Here is a 19,950-nt window from a genome sequence, read left to right as displayed (position 1 = left end):
CGAAAGGGAATTCTGTTAAATCCACAAATCAGCGGTTTCTTTGTAAATGTGTGCATAGTTACAGTGCTCCATGCCCTCAGCATCAAAAATGAGATGATATACTTAAGGATATGTGTTTATTTTTATGCAGTATCAATTCCTTCTGTTAGAAAACTGCTTCTGACTGGTTTAAATCATTACCAGGAAATCAGAGGTGTACAGCCAAAGCTGTAGCTCAGCCCAAGCAACAGCTGCCGCAGCATTAACAAACATGTTCATACTGCTGCCCCATGAGCTCTTTCTTTTTCAGTTAATTATGCATAAACCCAATAACGACCATCAAAAATGAGGTATTTCAGAGGGGAAGAACAAAAGAGAAACAGAAGTCTTCCATAGTCTCCTCTGAGGAGCCAGGATGAAATGATGAAACTGAAAAAAACATTAGTCATTTTGAGTTTTGTCAAAAGGATAAGTTTCAATGGATGAAAATCTCCATGGACGAGAACCCCCAGAGATTCCCAGCGATTGATCCCTGTGAGTCAGCAATGGAACCTGGGGGTCAAATCACATGCTGAATAGGCTTTTCGGAAGTCTTGTCCTGGCTAGTGGCGGCCAGTCGTCCGACCCCGCTTGACCAGCAGACAAAGAGAGGGCACTGACTACAATTGGGATGGGGGGATTCTTTTCTCCTCCAATGGAAAGTCCGGCCCTGAATAGGGTCTGCATAGCTGAATTGAGTTCCACACCGATTTTGAGAGTGAGGACCCGCTGGGGTCAGGGTTCAGCATAATTTGACGCTGGCTGTGGGAAAAGGCGAGCGCGGTGCCCACACAACCTGCCGACTGCCCTCTCACCCACGGTGCCCCTTAACCTCCCAAAGGGACAGACCACCAGCCCAGGGATGACAGGATGAGAAAGGCTGTATGGGTGGGAAAAGGAAAGAAAACTGAGATGAAGGTGGGCGGGAGGGCTGCACTAGCAGGATTGACAAAGATGTGAGAGAGATGGACCATCAAAGAAACAAGAAGTTTCTAAGTAGCTTCACATATTGCGCTTAGCACACATTCTCCAGAGGGTAATCAATATGTGCAGCTCGACTGGTTTGTCAACCCTCATCTTCCAAGGTGGGACGGATAGAGCACTGGGTACACATCTGTGAGATTTCCTCTGGCAGGGAGGGTCTGCAGTCTTTTTTGTGTGTGTAATCACTCACTCCCTCACACAGCACACATGCAAACAGAGGTTAATAGGTGCTTGGAAACCTATGCAACAGTACACAACTAAAAGTGGCCCAGCATTTATGAAAGAGTCCGATATATTTACAAGCTAAAACATCTGGATTTAAAACATCCTGCGGAGTGTAGTTTGACATCAGGGCCACCTAAAAAGATGCATGGAAATATAATTATATGGTAAATTGACTGCGTTTACACAGCGCTTTTCTAGTCTATACTACTTAAAGCACTTTTGCAATGTACGTCACTTTCACTCACTCGCACACATGCACATTCACCAATTGGCACAGAATCAGGAGCCGTTAAGTTTCTTGCTCAAGGACACGTCAACATGCTCTTTGGAGGAGGGTGATTGAACCAGGAACTTTACAATTACAAGATGATCGTTCTTCCACCTGAACTACAATATATCCTGAGTCCAATATGTTGCCCCACATGCTGTCTGTGTACCTGCGTCTAAGCAGGAAAAAAAGTGGGACACTAGTGGGTTTGTTTTCATTCTTCTTCCTAAGTGTTTGTGCAGCAAAAACCATAAAATCCACCACAATCAGCAGGTGGGCTGCAAATTACACTCATTACACGGACAGAAAATGGCTGGAATTGTCCTCAAGGTGGCGCCTTAATAATCAAGTTAACGTTTCGCAACTAAAAATATTCTTTCACAAGTTTAATCCCTTAATTGTACTGCATCTTTTCTGTACAGTCTTCTCCAGCATTTAACCTCTAAAATCACTGAGCTTTCACTATGAAGTATGGGAAATATTCTCCCAGTAGACGCCTAAAAAATGAAAAATTCTGGATAGTGTTTGGTCGATCACATCTGGTGTAGATTGATTCAAGTGGCAGTGGATTATTACAAAAAATCTAAATAACTACACATTTCACAATCCAATTTAAAAAAATCTAAATACATCCTACAAAACTAAAGTTTTCTTGCCACAACCAGTCAGCACTGACAAAGGTTCACTGCAAATTGGCAATCTTACTTGCCAATGATTTAGCAATTCATGCATGTGGTATCCAAATGTTTGCAAGCTGCTTAGACACTGATCATTGCTGCTTGCGGCTAAATAAAACTTAATAATTGGCGACTGACAGTCACAAGCACTACTGGCCAGCATCAGCAGGAATAGAAACCATTCTTCTATTTTCTTTGCTTCCATGAATTTCCTCCAACCAGGAGTCAAGCATTTTGTTCCACATTCAACCAGGAACTGCAAACCTTACTGAATTTGTTGGGAGGAAATTCAGTCAAATATCTCCTTATTAAGAGACATGGTTAAATGAAGAGCAATGGCATGTAATGTAAAACAAGATTAAAAGGCAGACTGGCATTTAAAAATTGTAAGAGCTAAAGTTGGCATATAAAGCTGTCAATGCCGTCATCTAAATGACTCTCTGGTAATGGCCACTGGCTGGAGACACCTCTTAACAAACCGTCACGTGCTGCTTTACATGGAATGTCACACTTCAGGGTGTAATACAGTGCACCTCATCAACTGACAGCAGGGAACAGAAATCTGAGACCTGTGCGATGCCACTAACTGTTCTTCTGCAGCTCCTGTCTGCTGATGTATGTCCCCAAACCTAATTATTTATTTGTTGTAAAATAACACAAGCATAACAAGCATGTGTAAAGTTAATTAGTTACTTGCTAGTGGCTTCTGAAACAGGAAGTTAAAAATTACTCATAAACATCAAATGAGAGGGAGGAAGCAGAGTAGGAAGCTTGATTTGGCACAGGCACGTGCACGTTATTTATCTGGGGAGAATGTGCCCGTTATTTTAAAGGACGACACTTTGTAAAGAAAAAGAGGCACTGGACTCATCTTAATTATATTTAAACAGTAAAGCACGATCGGGACAATTGTGTGAAAAAAGAACAATATCTGTGTATTTTAGGAAAGTTTCAAGAGAAAAAGGTATTAGATGCAACGGATATTATTATTGCAATTAACATTTATGATGTATTTTACAGATTATACCAGTGAGATAACGTCTCTCCCTACTGTCGAAGTACCCAGGGCCAACTTCTGCTTGGTTTCAGCCTTGTGCTCGGTATGTTTAAATAATGTTGCCGTAGAGCCGTTTGGCACTTTAGAAAGGAGGGACAGAGCTCAGCAAGGTCACCTGCTCCTCATCCGTTTTTCCACTGTAGCCAGCAACTCACAAGTCGGGGGGTTGGGCAGGGGCACTGGGGGTGGGGAGGGCTGGTTGCTGACCGGCTTCAGTCTAGACGGCTCAATACGCAGTTGACTTTTTAAACCCGCTTGTCTGGAAAAAGAGCAGACGTGAGGTAAGAGGGGGGTGAGCTGCAGCAGAGAGGTGGTGGTGGTGCATTTTGGCAGCTACAGCAAGTGGGCTACACTCGCAGCAAGAGAGGGGACGGTAGAAAAAGGGAAAGAGCAAAAGAGAGACAGTGAGAAAGAGAAGCAGACAGCGACGCAGAGAGAGAGAGATCCAGAGACGCTATCGGAGAGAGCCATCCGAGTTATGGCTGTGGCTCCATTGTCAAGGTCAGCGAGCCGCGGAGTAAAAAGTCACGCCACCTGACCCCCTCCCACTCCGCCTGTCTGCTTTCCTGCTGTTCATCCCCTGTCCTCCCCCTCAGTACCTCCATCAGTCTCGTCTGCTCACTCAGCACACATGGAGAGAGAGTCTGAACTCAGCTATTGCACAGATATTTTCACATAAATCAGATATAAGGATGTTTTAAAATGCATTTCCTAATAGGTGGATAACTAAATGAACAAAGACAGTTACCAGCCAGGTGCATGTGTCGTTGTTTGACATCTGAATGCTTCCCTCCCTCTCATAAAATAGATGTTAAAATAAATCTACTGAAGAACTGAGCTGGTCTCCCTTTTTGATGCTATATTTAAATCCTGCATCAGAAATATTTCTGCAAAAAACATTCATCTTCATTTGGCATCTGAACTGTTCTGATGGCAAATTAGCAAAAGTCAAACGGAAATGTCTGTTTGAAACGCTGACTGTACTCGATTTGCAGTTTTCATTAGTCCCAATCTTAAAATTATTTGACATTGCACAATGATCTCATCTTTACAAGACTGGCAATGAGCCCTTTTGGAAGTTCTCTTAATGATTATTCTGCAGAGAGAAGGAGGAAGATGAAATTGGCTCACTTCTAATTTTGCAACATTACTTAACTCTCTTAAGGCAAAAGCCACCCCCCGAAGAATACAGACATCTGCTGAATCATTTGACAGGGCTGCAGCAATCCGTTATTGATTGTCTTCTGGGTCTGAATGCTTACTACTAATGATTAAATCTAGACGTAAAGACTAAGAGAGGTTATAGCTCGCAGACTGCCCTCACCATGATTAATCACTGACCGGAGCTTATTCCAATGATGAGGTATGTTGAAAACAAAAGGGCAAGCCAACGCAACAGGGAAGCATCGCATCACATTTGTCGTGAGCTTCCGTGTTTATAGACCAGCTGAGTTGAGCAAACATGCGCCCCCCTGCAAGCTTCTTAATATCACCAGCTCTTACTTTTTCTTTCCTGTGACATTAATAACAAGCTGAGAGCTGAGAGAGGACAGAGCGTGCATCAGGACGCATCACGACTTGTGTAGTAAAGACAGTTAACGAAACAGACATCTGGCATTATATCATACACAATAGCACCACGCACTTATGACTAGATCAGAATTTCCATGTCAGAGTTGTGAGAAAACTCAAATTCAAGTGAGAAACTGACATTAGTCTTTTTCATGAGAAATGCTTTTGCACCCTGTTCACAGCCATTCTTTGTTTCATTATATTATTGTGTTCGACCTTGTCCATTCTGAGAAAAGAGCTGCAAGTTAAATATGATCCTTCCCTTTAAATAGTGCAGATTTTAACTGAACATGACAGCATTCTGCAGCCAAACCCACAGAAAGATAAACCTTTAATCCTGGACCTCTTTTAAACATTTGCTGTTTGTGTGCGGCTGGATGTGCTTGTTGTGTGTCTTATGTCAGTTTCTATTTATTCTGTTGTATTCTCCAGCCAGAGAGATCATGATGTCAGTTAGATTTACTAATTAAATGAAGCGTATAATACAAATTGTCTCCTTTTGGATTTTTTCTGACACCGTAATGATCCAAAAGAATGAAAACATGGACATGGCTACCAGCAAAATTTAACTCCTGTTTAAGAAATTTACACAAAAATGAAAATAAAATAAATTAAAGAAATAGATAAAAACTAAATATCACGTTCCTATTGGTGACTAACTTTCATCCTTCTGATTATTCTAAATGAGCTGGCAATAATAAGACATTTACACTCAGTAATGACGCAAGTGCAAGGTATTGTAAGGGTGATCTTAACAAGTCAGTTGGAGCCATTTGGTAACAGAGTTGCTCACACTGTTGTTTCCTTCTTAAGGTCCATTGATTGGCCCTTACCTGGGCCTCATCCTCCACACAACCAATCAGCAGCCACCGGGGAATTTTGAGCCACCAGCGTCACAGGCCACAGTGACACACACACCATGTGCCAGACGTTTGACGAAAGTTTCAGACACTGGGCACCACATGAGTCATTGAGCACAGCCACCACCCAATGTGTGCCAAGACCTGCAAGTTCACCATGTGCAAAATGTGACAGAGGACAGTGGTTGACGAGCCACTTCCGTCTTGGACTGTTCCCAACACAGTTTGATCAAAAGTTATCATTGCACTTTGTGCAATGTCAAGTGACTGCACTGGACACTGAAAAAAGAATTACTGTCCCAGTTAGGTGAAGTGTATTACTATGTACGAGCAGGGATCTGAAAATGTTTAAACTCAGCCACGCCTACCCCACATTTATTTCTTGGAAACCAATTCATTTAAATTCATTTCAAACTAATTAAAACATTGACAAAGGTTTTTTTGATTAATGACATTCTAGATTTCAGTGAATAAAAACTAAACCCCTTTGCAAATTAAAAAAGATGAAGGTGAATGCCTAAAACAAAGTTTTCTTATGGTTCTTAAAGATGTCCTGCTAATCCACAGTTATTAAAACATATATATGCAGCCTGTTATTGTGCAAGACTCAATAATGACTCAGTGATAAGGCTTCAATTCTAATAAATTATCTTATTTTATTATAACTGCCAGCACATGTGCAAACATTTCTTAGGAAACCGCACACATTTGTATCTGATTAATGTAGAATAATGAGCAGAAATGGGTCAGGCAAGATTCAGCCTGTGCTGAGCTCCATAAGTTGTGCAGGGTGGGACATGCTGCACCACATCACTTAGCTGGCAGTGTAACTACCTACATGATACATGCCGACAACTTCTGAACTAATTCCTGGCTAAAAGAGCAAGTGGTCTATCGGATGTAACATTCGAAAAGCCATCTGGATGTCTGCCACCTGTCGAGGGTGAGTAAGAACGATCTTTGGCCAGGAAGGAGAAAATGCGTCAGATTTCAAAACAAAAGTCACACTTAAATTTTAACAACTTTGTAGTCAATAGTTAAAGAACACTTCTGATCAATCATCCACCATCAATTCACTTATTTACCGATTTATATATATCATCTATGAACCCATTCACCCTGCAGCATTCATCTACCTTCTACGTCTGTCTAGCCTTTTAGTCACGATCTCCTTTAAAGCACAGAATTAAAAATATTATCCTTCGCAGGATGTAACATGATGCATTTTGTAAAAGTAAGAGGAAAAACTTAAGAACACTTCTAGTAAAAGTGTAATTAGTAAATGCTTGCAAGGTGATTTTTGTATTAAGTATGTATCCACCCCCACAAAAGGTGGGAGTCATAAGATAGAAAATATTCTCTGGAAAACAGCATTGTTTTGGAAATTCAATGCATATGCATGATTTGTCAATTTCACATATCAGAAATTGGGACATTTTAGTGTCTATGGACTTCTTTTACAGTGATTGCAACTATTCCAGTATCTTGTCAAATATCAACAATGTTTGAGACAGAGCACGGTGCACTGCGTTAAGAATATTTTAGCTGGTACACAAACTAAGTCTGTGTTGTCTTTGAGTGAGCGTAAACTGGGACATGACACGTTTGTGTGAGCTGTCACACACAGAGAGACAGACAGAGTCCACTCAGGGAGATCATTTTGAATAAATCAACAACGAATCCCTATGAAAATAGGAACAGCAGTGATTGTTACAATATTTCTAATGCAGTGTATTTTAATATGTAGCTGTTGCATTATCATAAAAAGGTGAAACACCAGGATAACGATTGTTTTCAAGGCAAGAAAAGGCTTGGCTTCATGAAAAGCACATGAGAGCCAGAAATCTCTCCAGTGTTGTAATTCTTCTTTTAATGAATAGGTGAGTCAAACTAATGTCTAAACTATACAATATCATGATACTCTCAATTCATTTAGATCTCCAACTGTCAGAGTTATGCTGGGAAGCTCAAAATCATTATCAACAATCCCAATGACCTCGGAAACTTGTTTAAACAAAACGCCATGAATGTGTATTAAACAAAAGAAAACAGGGAAGCTGTCTCTGACATTTTAAAATACAGTCAGTACTGTTTGTTTCCTTGAATTCAACCAGTTTACAAGAAACTAACCTTTCATGACACAGTGGGGTAGTCTCTGTGACATTCATGAAAGTAAAACACATTTTCTTTGTGCAGACTGTTCACACCTGCAGTGGAATCATTAAAAGAACATCACTTCTATCGAATGACTCTAATCAGATTAAGACGACATTTATGAAGGTAATGAAATGCCTCTGGGAGCAGAGGTTATCACTCGAAGGTAATTGTATATATTAATGCGTAACATTTACACTACCAAATACCCTATCAGTAACAGAGGCTTGAGAAAGAGCTCCTCTCTAGTGCGATCAACATATTACCTTCAAGTGATTTAGTGAATCCCTCAGCGTGGAGAGAAAATGAGAACATTCTGTATGAGTGTCAGACGAACATAAATTACCGAATCAAAGTCAAATTAAATCAAAGGAGATGAAGCATAGTTTGCTGAGACAGCATTGTTATGGTAATTGAACTGGTTCCAAAAACCTGGCAGTGGCTTGTTTGGTTGCGCAAAGAGTAGTTCATTTTCATTGTGTGGCTGTCGTTCCAAAGCTTTCATCAGTCTTTATTGAGTCTGTCTGTTCAGAGCAGTTGGACTGCACAGACGTACTACAGGGGTATCACCTGTGTCTTCTTAACACTTACCAACGCTGCTGGGAATAAATACGGCTCAGTAAGACGCTTTGTGGTGAGGTGCCTCCACTGGAGGTGTTAGAGTAACTGTTTGGTGTGCATGTCAAGTAAACAATAACGGGCCTCAGCACCCAGCATTACTTCAAAAGGCCTCAATTACACAAGATTATTGCACATAAACGTTTCCGTTACACATGCCATTGTGCGGATGTATACCGTTTTCAGTCGCAACTGTGAGAATTGAAATGCCACTCTCTCCATTGTCAATGATTGGCAGTTCATTCCCACAGGTGAAAAATAAATTCTATCCATCCACAGGCTAGGATTACCAAAGAAAAGAGGGAACAATATCATTAATTTTGTAAAGTGGAAAGCCCCTTCTGCACGACACCGAAGGACTAATTTGAAAAGAGACAGAGGTAGGACAAAGACTTTAACATTTGGCTACACGCAATAGAAAATAAAAGATTTCTGTTTTTGTTTGTTTTTTTAGGAATCACAGCAAAGGACACGTATCCTGTTCGTGCATTTATTTCCACATACTTAGAAAGCGAAGCTACCGCTGCGTTCTTCTGGAGGCTGCTTCTCAAACACCTAAAATCATTTGATTCACTTTCTGACAGGAAGTGCCCGAAATGAATCAGCAGATACACAGTGTTCCGAGACGACTTGTCGTGCCACGGAGTGCAGACACCAGGCAGACTCCCCGCAAGCTAACCCATGTTGGGTCATTCCGGTCATATCACATCAGGGACCTCTAACATTTCACCATTAGCTCTATTAGGTCTTAGCAAGCTTAGTCATATCCTCAGACATTTTGTTCATTCCCTCGCAATCACTGCTTAAACCCGAGAGACGGTGACTAGACCTCAAGAGTGACATAACATGCCACGTGCAAGGTGAATACATGAGGACTACAGATTACCTCAAACTACTTTTGGAATTTGGCATTACGTAAAAAGTTAAAGGGAATTAACATGTTGTTGTTTTTTAATTAAATAAAGTTAACACTTCTTTCAGAATTGCCTCCAGTCTGCCAACCAACACCAAAAAACAAACCATACTACCAGCCCACAGTTCCTTCATGGTATAATACAACATGGCACACCGGGGGAAATGCTTTAAATCAGTGCTCACGAATCCACAACGATAAAAAAGGATGAAAAGGTGGTTTTGCAAATCTGGTACATGCTGGTGGTACAGAGACAATTATGTGATGTGCCCACAATTTAAGAGGCAAAATTGACAACAATTACCACCACCCACTTGGGGTCTGAAAAGAAAAATGATCTGTGTGGGAAACGAGACAGGTTTCCTTTTATCTGTGTACTTAAGAGCAGGACAAATGCAATATTGGGCATGACAAAACATGCGCTACAAGAAACCAACACATCATTAGGATTCTCACACGGATGTGCTTTATAGTAGTTCCGCAATACTTTGATCACAATTAGGGTTAAATAAAAAAGTTTAGATAACAGACCTCACCTCAAAGTGACACTTTAATATGTACGAAGCCCAAGCAGACGCAACACTGGAGAGATTTTCACATCCTCAGCACCTTAACTTTGAAGTGTGGTTCCATTTCAGTCCTCTCCACAACAACTGAAGTATGAGGTGAGCCAGAAATCACCACAGAATGACTCTATATTGGTTAAAAAAAAGTCAAATGGTCAAACGAAGAGGAGATTTTATGCATCTTTGGGGAAATGTGATTTAAGGTAAATTGGATTAAATTGGACAAGAGCACTTATAGTTCTTTCACTAAAGAAAGAATCATGTCTACCTTCAAAACAGAGAAAATATAAAACAACACAGATAAACTTGCTGCATGTTATGGGAGCACTAACTACAATGTTTCCAGCACATACAGACAAGATTTTGGTTTCTGGATGAATTTGTCTTTTAACTCATTATTTAGTTCCTTTAATTTAACAACAGCCAGATAAACAGGATGGATCACAGTGTTTGGTGTGTATGGGTAAACAGACGGATGACACACACACACACACACACACACACACACACACACACACACACACACACACACACACACACACACACACACACACACACAGTCAGAGCTGAGTTACAATAGCCTTGAGTTAGAAGATAAGAGAGGGACAGAGGTTCAGGTGTCGGCCCCCAGGCTCGACTAATCCTACTCTAAGTGCCCGTCCCATTAGACTGTGTAATCAGGAATGTGCTGCAAAGCAGGTGTGTTAATAATGCTTATTAAACAAGCGCCCGTTTACTGCTGTCTGCTTTAGATACCGACGATGTTGGTGATGTCATGACAAGACATGAGATGGAAGGGAGAGAGGAGGATGTAAGGTTAGAGAAGAGTATTTTCACAGACTGGCGAGTCCAGACAGAGAGGCAGAGCGAAAATAGCTCAAGGGGCAAACAAGGTAACCTTTTTCAAAAGACGCTTCAGGGGGTGTCTGCCAAGTCCCACACAATACTGTCTGCAGTGAATGTCTCTGTTGCAGTCGTATTGCACTGCAGAACAAAATGTTTTAAACTGTCTGTGTGCATCTTCTTAACACAGATCAAATCTACTGAAACAGTCCAAAGCTGCTTATCTGAAGGTCTCAAAAACGCATCACCACCTCATGTGTATCTCACTCTCGTTCTTACAAAAGTATTCGTTTTGCCCGGAGATAGTGACATTGTTGAGAATCTTACATCTGGAATTACCTGTGAATCCAGACTGGCCTGAAAATGAACTTTACCTGGGTTTCCTCTTCTGCACCACCCTAAGGTAACTCAGCTGTGCATGCAAACACATCAAGGTTTAACTAGAGTAAAAAGCATTGCTTTGTAATCTTAATATCACATTATTACAGTAACTACACTCAGTTAATATACCAATGTGCAGAACTACCACATCATTATCAATCATTTAGTTAAATTGTGGCATTACATGCACTTTTAAGTCTGCAAAATGATGATATCATGGATTCATTATAACTGATCATTCATCGCTACCATTATTCCATTTCTGTCTGTTCTTTGTAAACTACAGTAGTTTGGACCATTGTATCACTAATGAAACACTACAGGGAAACGAGACTAAATATCAATTTAGTTCAACATGTGATGAGATCATAATACTCATATGGAGGAATGCAGACCCTCCCTATTAGCACGCTGGATTAAGCCTGGCTAATAAATATGTTGCCCTGAGGACATGGACATATCATGTTCATGACATCATAACCACAGAATAAGCCATTGCACGGGGCTATAATCAGATCTCCTACATGGTAACTGTTGTCAGGAATAAGGCCCAGAGAATAACACTGCCCAATTTACTTGAAAGATGAGCATATTCCTTCTGAGACATCTCCATGATTCACAGTGACGGCTCCTGTTCTTTGGGGGCGGGGGGCTGTAGAACAAGTCTGGACACATCCATACCAGCCAGGACATCCCCAATAAGGGGCCACTTGGTTCTAAAAGTGGAGAGAGATGGGGCATGTGGATCAAATGGCCAGTTGTTTACAAGCTGTTTGCCTACTAACATAGATAAGAACGTCACAGACGGGAAAAGCCGGTGCTTGGTCTTACTCTGACACAAGATCAGGGGAAGGAAAATAAGGTGACCAAAAGGTGAAAAGAAAAATACTCCACATTCCCGATATATCAATTTATTTTATTTCTGATTTGATTAAAAAAGTATGTGCTTGGACAGGAGCACTGTTGATCTGGTTTTGTTGGATCTTCTAAATTGCCGGAGATGTCACACACTTGTTAAGGAAGTCCAAAAAAACAAAAAAAAGCGAGAGAATGACTGAGGTGAATGATGTGTGGAAGCAGGAGTGGTGGATTTAAGTGCTACAAAGTGACCGGCCATGCCCTCTCTTTGTGTTCTAAGGCCAGAGTGCATCCTCTATGAGTCCCCTGACGTGCTCAGACCTCATTCATGGGTAATGTACCAGACAGAGCAGATCACTCCCCTTTCTTCATTCTCTGCGCTCAGCCGTGGAAGCCCTCCCTGCCCACGCCTTTTTACCCACTTTCTCTGGTGTCCTGTTTGTCTAGTTGACAGAGATGCCGCTAGAGTGCATGAATTTGGGAAGTTTAAATCTGACATAGAGGAAATCTAGGAGATCATTTTAGTCACGATGATCAGAACATCAGTCTCTAAACTTTTTCAAACGTCCTGAGGACCTGGTCAATTAAATATATTACAAGAGCCTCGAGGTTAACAAAGAACAAATTGGCCAATGAAAATCAATTGAACCCATTGTTTGAAACTGGTCGTGATAAACCTTGCTCAAATGAACCAGGACAGAGAACAATCAGTGAGGACAAACTGTTTTCTCATAATTTCTGTCCACTGTTCCTCTGAGTGACCGACTCTGTATCCGTCATTCTCTAGCGTAATGGATACAACCCGATCTGTGAGACTGAAAGGCTGCCATCAACGACTTGTGTTTTCTCAAGTCCTTCAAGAGCAATCTAAAGAGTTCCACATTGGTTCCGCGCTGAGATCAGTGCTGGGAGACTATGCACTGTTTACATACACTCACTCATCCATCTCGCACACAACAGTGATGGAGGAGTGTTGAGCAATGAGGCGTTCACGTTAGGTCCATGGCCTATTTGTCTCCAATGAGCAGTGGATACACAAATTCAAAGAGCTGAAAAAATATATTCATTCATTCTGACAATGACAACTTGTATTATGATGTTAAATGAAAATGTTAGGATTGTTATAATGTGAACGCAACAACACAAAACATCACTCTTTGTTTATATCTGGCATATTAGGAATATAAGAATGTTTGCATTTTGAATATATAAAGTATGAAGACCTGGTTAAAAATGAAATTTGCTGAAATGTATTTTCTTGCTCTCTGAGTGCATGTAATCTGAGTGTAAGTGCTACAAAAATAAAAGGAGCTGAAAAGCATTTCCTTGATTTGAAAAATGATAATCTAATATTCATGAGTAATGTTTGTGTAATATTTCTAACCTTCTTACCAGAGAAAATATGGAATATTTTGTGAAAATTCAATTTAACAACTTAAAAATATGAATATGTTCTTCAATATCTCTCAGGCCAAGACAAAACATTTAACCAAAATGTAGAGGGTTTGATACAATGCTCTTTAATGAAAATGGTTGTCTGAATTAATGCTATAGCCTACGTCAAACAGTCCATCAGTCGGTGACGCCTTTGAAATTAAACCTGAATTCATATTGAAAATGATGGGTCACAAAATTTCAGGGTAGGGTGAATTTATTTCCCTGAAATGCACTCGTACACAATCTATATATTTCTGTATCAACTTTGGTTGTGGTGTAGACTGTACAATAGCCTCTCAATCACACACACAGATGGTGTCTTCTCAGGACCCTTCACCACTGACTTAGACACTGGCACCGTCACAAACTCAGGCAGACAGAATGAAAGAAAGCAAAAGAAAGAGAAGAGCTGGCATATGAGTAAGGTCCACAGGTTTGGCATCCAGTGGGGCTGGCAGAAACACAGCTAAAGATGGCTGAGTGCATTCCCAGCCCTGGCAGAACAAATGGAACTGTTGTTTGGGTTCAGAGGAGCTGGCCCTCCGAAAGGACACCACGGGAGGGAGGTGGAGGGGTGGGCAGGCCAGACAGGGACAGACGAGGACACTGGAGCAGAGTGGCAGGGTTGCACGGCTCACACCACCCACATCAGCTCCAGCAGACAGCATCCAACTGTTCCCAGAGGGCAAAGTTTGTGAAAGGAAAAAACTGGGAACACTTGGTGGAAGTTACAACTTAAATGCAAAAGATTTAGAACTGCATATGGAGCGTTTTACTATGTACAAATCACAAGTACATGTCAGGACATATTGCTTTCTCTAGGCGTTTAAACTGTCCTGTACTGTATAGTTGTAACATCAAAGTTGCTTTGTTGATATTTCTGACAATATCACTTGAGTTAACGATGTGGTAAAGTTAACATCATTTAATCTTAAATTATCTGTTAGGTAATACTACCACAGAATTTTTCTGTCTTCCTTGGACGCTCGTCTCAAGCACTCTGGGAGGGTAATACAGATCACAAGAGCCGATGCAGGAGCTTCTCATGTGGCCCAGACAGCCCAGGGGACTCATCTGTCATCTGGTACGATTAAGATGCAAATCGCACAGGAAGAGACTGCCCGCTGCAGCCTGAACTACAAACAGCGATGGTTGGGCCATGAGACATGTGAGGGAGGGACTTAAGAGGAAAAGATTGATGATGGCTTTCAGTAGCAGTATAAGAGGGGAGACGACTCCTGAGGTTGGATGTCACCTTTCCTCGTCAGCAGCTCAGATCCTGTCTATTATCAACCTTTGGTCAGTATAGTTACATGGACTTCAATCAGTAATAAAGTCTGGGATTACAAGTTTCTTTAGCATTCACATATTAACAGCAATAAATAGGAGACAAAGATAAATAATCATGAAGCTATGTGACTGTAGTATTTAAATCAATCGCAGACTGAAACTAGAAAGGCATTCATAGATCCTGTCTTCCATCAAGATCCCTGCATTGCTTAAGAAAAATAAATAAATTCCTGGATCAGCCACACTGTTTGAATCTGCTCCAAAATTATATAGTTTCTTCCTTGGCCCATATAACACCCTTCCACCAAGTTTTAAGAAAATTGGTTTGGTAGTTTTTGCATAATCCTGCTAAAAGAAACTCCTGTGGCGGAGGTGGATCCAAAAGTGTTGATGTGCTGAGGATTTTCTTTTCTTTTTTCCTGGTCCTTTTTCTGCTGTAGTCACCATAATTTTGAACCAATCCTCAAATGTGCAATCTTCTTTTCTGCTCTCACTCCAACAAGCATCGCTAACATACTCTGTCTGCCGCCAGTCAACACTACTTTTCTCACTATAGTTCGGGCACCACAACAAGTGAAAGCATTGTTGTGGGGGAAATTAATTCTGTTTCCTTCTGTGTGGGTCAAATAACGTATTTAATGGCCTGCGTGAAAACTGAGACCCGATCACAATGTGGACAGAATGCAGACAACACAACATAATTAGAGTGTGTAAACACATGTGGTGTGGTTGGATTAATGATTAAACAAATACCATCTCCAGACAAAGATCACATTTTGGTCCCATGGGTGTGTATGGGCTCTGTGTGTACTGTTGAGATGAAAACAAAAAACACATGCGAGTGGACCACACCGAAATCCTTTATAAATATAGGGATGTTTCTATTTGTAATCGGAACCTACATCGCACAATGCTATCCAGCCAATTCACCAACTGGAAAACATGTGAGAGGTGGTTGCCGGGACAGACACTCAGTCAGAAAAAAGCAGTAGTTGGAAATGTTTACTAACCCTTTTAGCATGATGCTATCTTACTTGAAGAATGTTAGAGATAATACTGCGGCTTTAATCGTACCCAGGCAGGCTTGTGGCGCTCGAGACACCTGGTTTCCAAATCCTGTTGGTCACATCTCTATTTTTGGTCGACATTTTTCAGAGCCATTAAATGTGCCTCGCTGTTTGTCTGCAGGCAGGGTGGCCATGGATATTTACTGGCTCTGGCTGGAGCAAAACATTGGAATTTGTGATATTTGGTGAGAAGGCACAAACATTAGTTTCTGCATCAAGTTTTTTGTCACTGTATTGTGGCAATTCAATGTTGCTTCTGCATCTGTGAAGTCAAAAAGTGCAAGAACATGGATTGGTGCTTTTTGTTTTTCAAATTTCAGGGAGAAAAAATATTAATGGGTTCCAATGTTATGCTTTTTAAAACATTCAGGCTGGTTAAATCCACAGGTATTTTATGAGGTGTCAGTAATACTCATCTTATATATCCTTTAGATCCTGTCTTCTGTAAATATTATTTATTACCTCTTCATTAAAATGTTCCTTTGACAGGGAAAAGCAGAAAAGCCTTCTGAGGACAAATAAGAACTCTGAATCACTTTGACTGAACAAGCTCTGAATTATAGCAGACATAGTTAGCATCAAGGTAACAAACCATATTTAAAGATAAAAAATATATTTTGTTTACATCATTAGAAAATCTCCGGACAACATTGAACTTAAATGGAAGCTTCAAATTTCAGCTTACTTCATGTAACACTGCAGAGTTAAAACTACTTTGAGTTTAAATAGTTGCAGAGGTAATTATTCAAAATACAGAAAAATATATATGCGGTAGACAAGTAAGCATGAAATCATTCAGCAACTAAGACAAACAAACAAAACCACCAAGTTTCTGAATGAGGTGTGTAAGTGGTTGGGTAGCTTTAATCAATACAAAAACACAAAACCCCACAATCAGTGAGTCTGAGTCTTTTAAAAAATATCTTTAGAGTACTTTAATTTGATACATACAAATTACATACATGATTCAGAGAAAAGCGTATTTCGCAAAAGGTTATGTTTTTCCACTGACAAGCACAGCGAAACAAATTGAAACACACTAACAAGCGTCCCTGCTGTGTGGTATGATTGCAGTACTGACAGATGTTCACAAGTTCATGAATCCCAAAAATGTACAGATGTGCAAAAGCTAACACACCTGCACGCAAGTGTTAACATCTGCCTGCCTCCACACCAAGCATCACAAAGCACCTCTTGTTTCTTTGACAGCTGCAACAGGTAAAGCCATATTCTGTTTACATGAAAGACAATGCTCGCCGATGCAGATGAGCACCTCCCACGCAACTACCTCACTCACAACCTCCCTCTTGGCAGAGCATACCAATTTCCACCTGGATGGTCGTCAACTATGTGCCAAGAGGATATCACGGCAGCTCCATATCCTCTGTGTGACAGTGTAATTCCCTCTGCCCTGCAGCAATGTCTGCAAAACTCAGACAGTTTACATGTTCATGTAGCTACATTGCACTGGGGAAGAGTGACTTGCCAAGTATTCTGTGCATTGATTTAATTTCTGGCACACACGGTTTAACCCATCCAACATGAGCTGTCACAGATGGAACCACGTCAATTGGAGGAGCGTTTGATCTTAATCTTTCCATTCAACATATATCAACTGAAACCCAGCGCTGTCGACTGACTGTCGAATGTTCTGCTTTGCTACATTTTAATATGCATTCATGCATTCATTCAAGTTGAGAGAAAATACTCCACTTTAATGCTCGGCAGCCATGGCTGTACTGAATGGATATGGGCTAGAGATCTGTATCAAGTTCCAGACACTATTTAACCAAGGTATGCAGAACAACATCAACTGTAATTAGGTAATATTATATTTCACATTTGATTACAGTAGAAAGGAAACTAAGCAAAATACATTTCAATCACTTACTCTGCATTTAATTAAATCTCCTAAAATTGTAAACAGAGAACATCAGATCACTGACAATTGAAGGTTTTTTAATCTGTGATGAAATGTAACATGTTTTCCATGAAATACAGTAAATACCAGGAAGCCACATCATTATTATGAAAGACTGCAAACCCCTGTGGCTCCGTGCCAGTATATTACAGTAACTTAGACTGCAATACCACCTACGTCGCAAAAGCTGTTCAATTAACGCACGAGATAAACTAAACACAAACTCAAGAGTAGGCTGATAAATTGTTCATTGACTGGGATGGTCACATATTAAAGAGTTCATTAATAACTCTTATTAGCTTGACGTGAATTATAATTTGGGTACTGGGCTGCCCTCTGTTGGAAAAGTCGAGGCTGATCTCTCTGAAGGGCTGAACAGAACTGACAGAAAGGTAAGTGGTGTGTACATGTATGTGTGTGTTTGCACACTGGCTTTTTTAGATAGTGTATTTGTGTGCCAATCAAACACTATACCAATAAAAAAGTTGTAGCTCACCTATGTGAAACTTCATATTTCTAATTTTGTCATAGATGGCTGCTGCTTGAGTTTGATGTAGTTTGGAAAAACAAAAACATCAGGTTGACTTGATATCCCAGTATTGATAAACGTATCAGATTGCTTTTATTGTGTAAAGTTTTAGATCTCATCCGTTTATGGTTTTTGCAATATTTACCAAAATAAAGGTGAATGTCAAAAAGTGCTTATATCTTTCTTGTGCGAGTCTTGACTGAAGCTCCATACTCTAATAAATTTGACAGACTGGTATGTAAGAATGCAGTGTATTGCAGTTATTACCTGTGAGACAGCTACATGACTGTCAGATTTGTCACGTTGTCAGACAGCGTTTCCCCATCATGTCTACATTGTTTACAGCTAACAGATTATCTTAGCTTGTTTCACGCTTAAAGACGGACAATCCTGCACACGGCTTTCTGAGTGCTGTGCAAAAAACCTTTCATAAGTTCCCAGACAGTATGAAAACTGAATGAAGGATTAGTGGGAATAGGATGTTACACCCAGTAGAATGAGCTTGACACAACTAACAAACAGAGGCATATGTTCATCTTTTTTTTTTTTCTAAACCGATTCATGATCGTAGACAGCCAACACTAAACACCCCCCACCTTCCAACCCAAGCTAAGGCTATCAGACAACTAAAGCTGCAAAAGTAAAATGACCTGGTGACTGGTAAAGCTCTTGGGAGAGTTTGTCTGGTTTCTGGTCTCATCTATCAATCCTGACACTGGATTATATATAGTCCACTGTGTTCCACCGACTGATAGGACTAACTTCAGATGTACACGAGTGGCGGTCTATGTCCAGGCCAGGTTTTATAAATGTTTGTGCTAATATATTGTTGAAATATAGTTAATATTTCCACAAGAAAAGCAACCGACTAAAGGGGAAATTATGGCCGTAAAAACAAAATAATGTTGTAATTCGTCTGTAGTTTCATGGACAGGCATTCAAGGATCAATTATTAGTGTCAGTCACAAGTAGCAATAACTTAATCCCCAATCTTCAGTTTCTGATGTCTGAGAAGACCCAGTGGGTGGATGTTCCAGTTCTTGTCCCCCTTCATCTACCCTCTCAACACACAGACTGGATACAGCTCTGTGGTCTTGCCCTCCTGGCCTGCAGGTCAGTGGACGCGCTGATTACCCACAAGTCCTTGACACAAGACAAATCTGAGCGCTTTCATCTGTGTCGGTGGGTCGCCCCTCAAAGCCTTGTTACAGGATTGGCGCTCGCCAATTAGCACAATTAGCTTTTGGCAAGCTGCCGGAGGCGTCACATGGCACCAGCTTTGCACTGATGGTACCTGACAAGCCCGCAGATCAGTCATGTCTGCCATCACAGGGGGTAAGTTGGTCGCAGGATGAACAGGAAAACTCAGATACAGCTTTACAATAAAACACAGACATATATATGTGTATGTAACTATGAAACTCCAGACTGAAACACAAGCAGATGGTCTCATAAGATCAGTAAAAGACATAGCATTCATTGCACCACAGGTAAGAAAGTCTTGAGTGTCAGTCCTGCAATGGACCCGTTGTGTTTTTCTCTACAGTCGTAGATCTTAAGCTGTCATTTGTCGTTTTATGTCTCAGAGAGAGTTTGTTAGTTAAGCATGAATTAATGTTTTATCCAGAATGCTCTGTTGTGAGGCTACCACGTCAAAATCATTAGAAAGCGATGAATAAGGATTTTCAAATAGATAAGCTTTATCAGAGGAA

The 19,950-nt window shown here is 40.7% G+C and overlaps 1 protein-coding gene across 5 annotated transcripts in view; it reads right to left on the bottom strand.

Annotated features, from left to right (window-relative positions):
• The window catches only part of arl15a (ADP-ribosylation factor-like 15a), an 87,682-nt gene that overhangs the window by 10,803 nt on the left and 56,929 nt on the right, over window positions 1–19,950 (bottom strand). The window contains exon 5 of one of the 5 annotated variants that reach the window (XM_069523467.1): window positions 11,694–11,852. The exons of the other annotated variants lie outside the window; for them this stretch is intronic. Within the exon in view, the coding sequence (XP_069379568.1) occupies window positions 11,709–11,852 (144 nt within the window). The 3' untranslated portion in view covers window positions 11,694–11,708. Of the gene's footprint in view, window positions 1–11,693; window positions 11,853–19,950 lie in introns of those variants that run through there. 5 annotated transcript variants of the gene reach the window in all.

Source organism: Paralichthys olivaceus, chromosome 4 (assembly GCF_024713975.1).
Source record: "Paralichthys olivaceus isolate ysfri-2021 chromosome 4, ASM2471397v2, whole genome shotgun sequence".
Taxonomy (NCBI): Eukaryota; Metazoa; Chordata; class Actinopteri; order Pleuronectiformes; family Paralichthyidae; genus Paralichthys; species Paralichthys olivaceus.
Note: the sequence above shows the minus strand (reverse complement) of the source record. Positions and strands in the feature narration are given on the sequence as shown.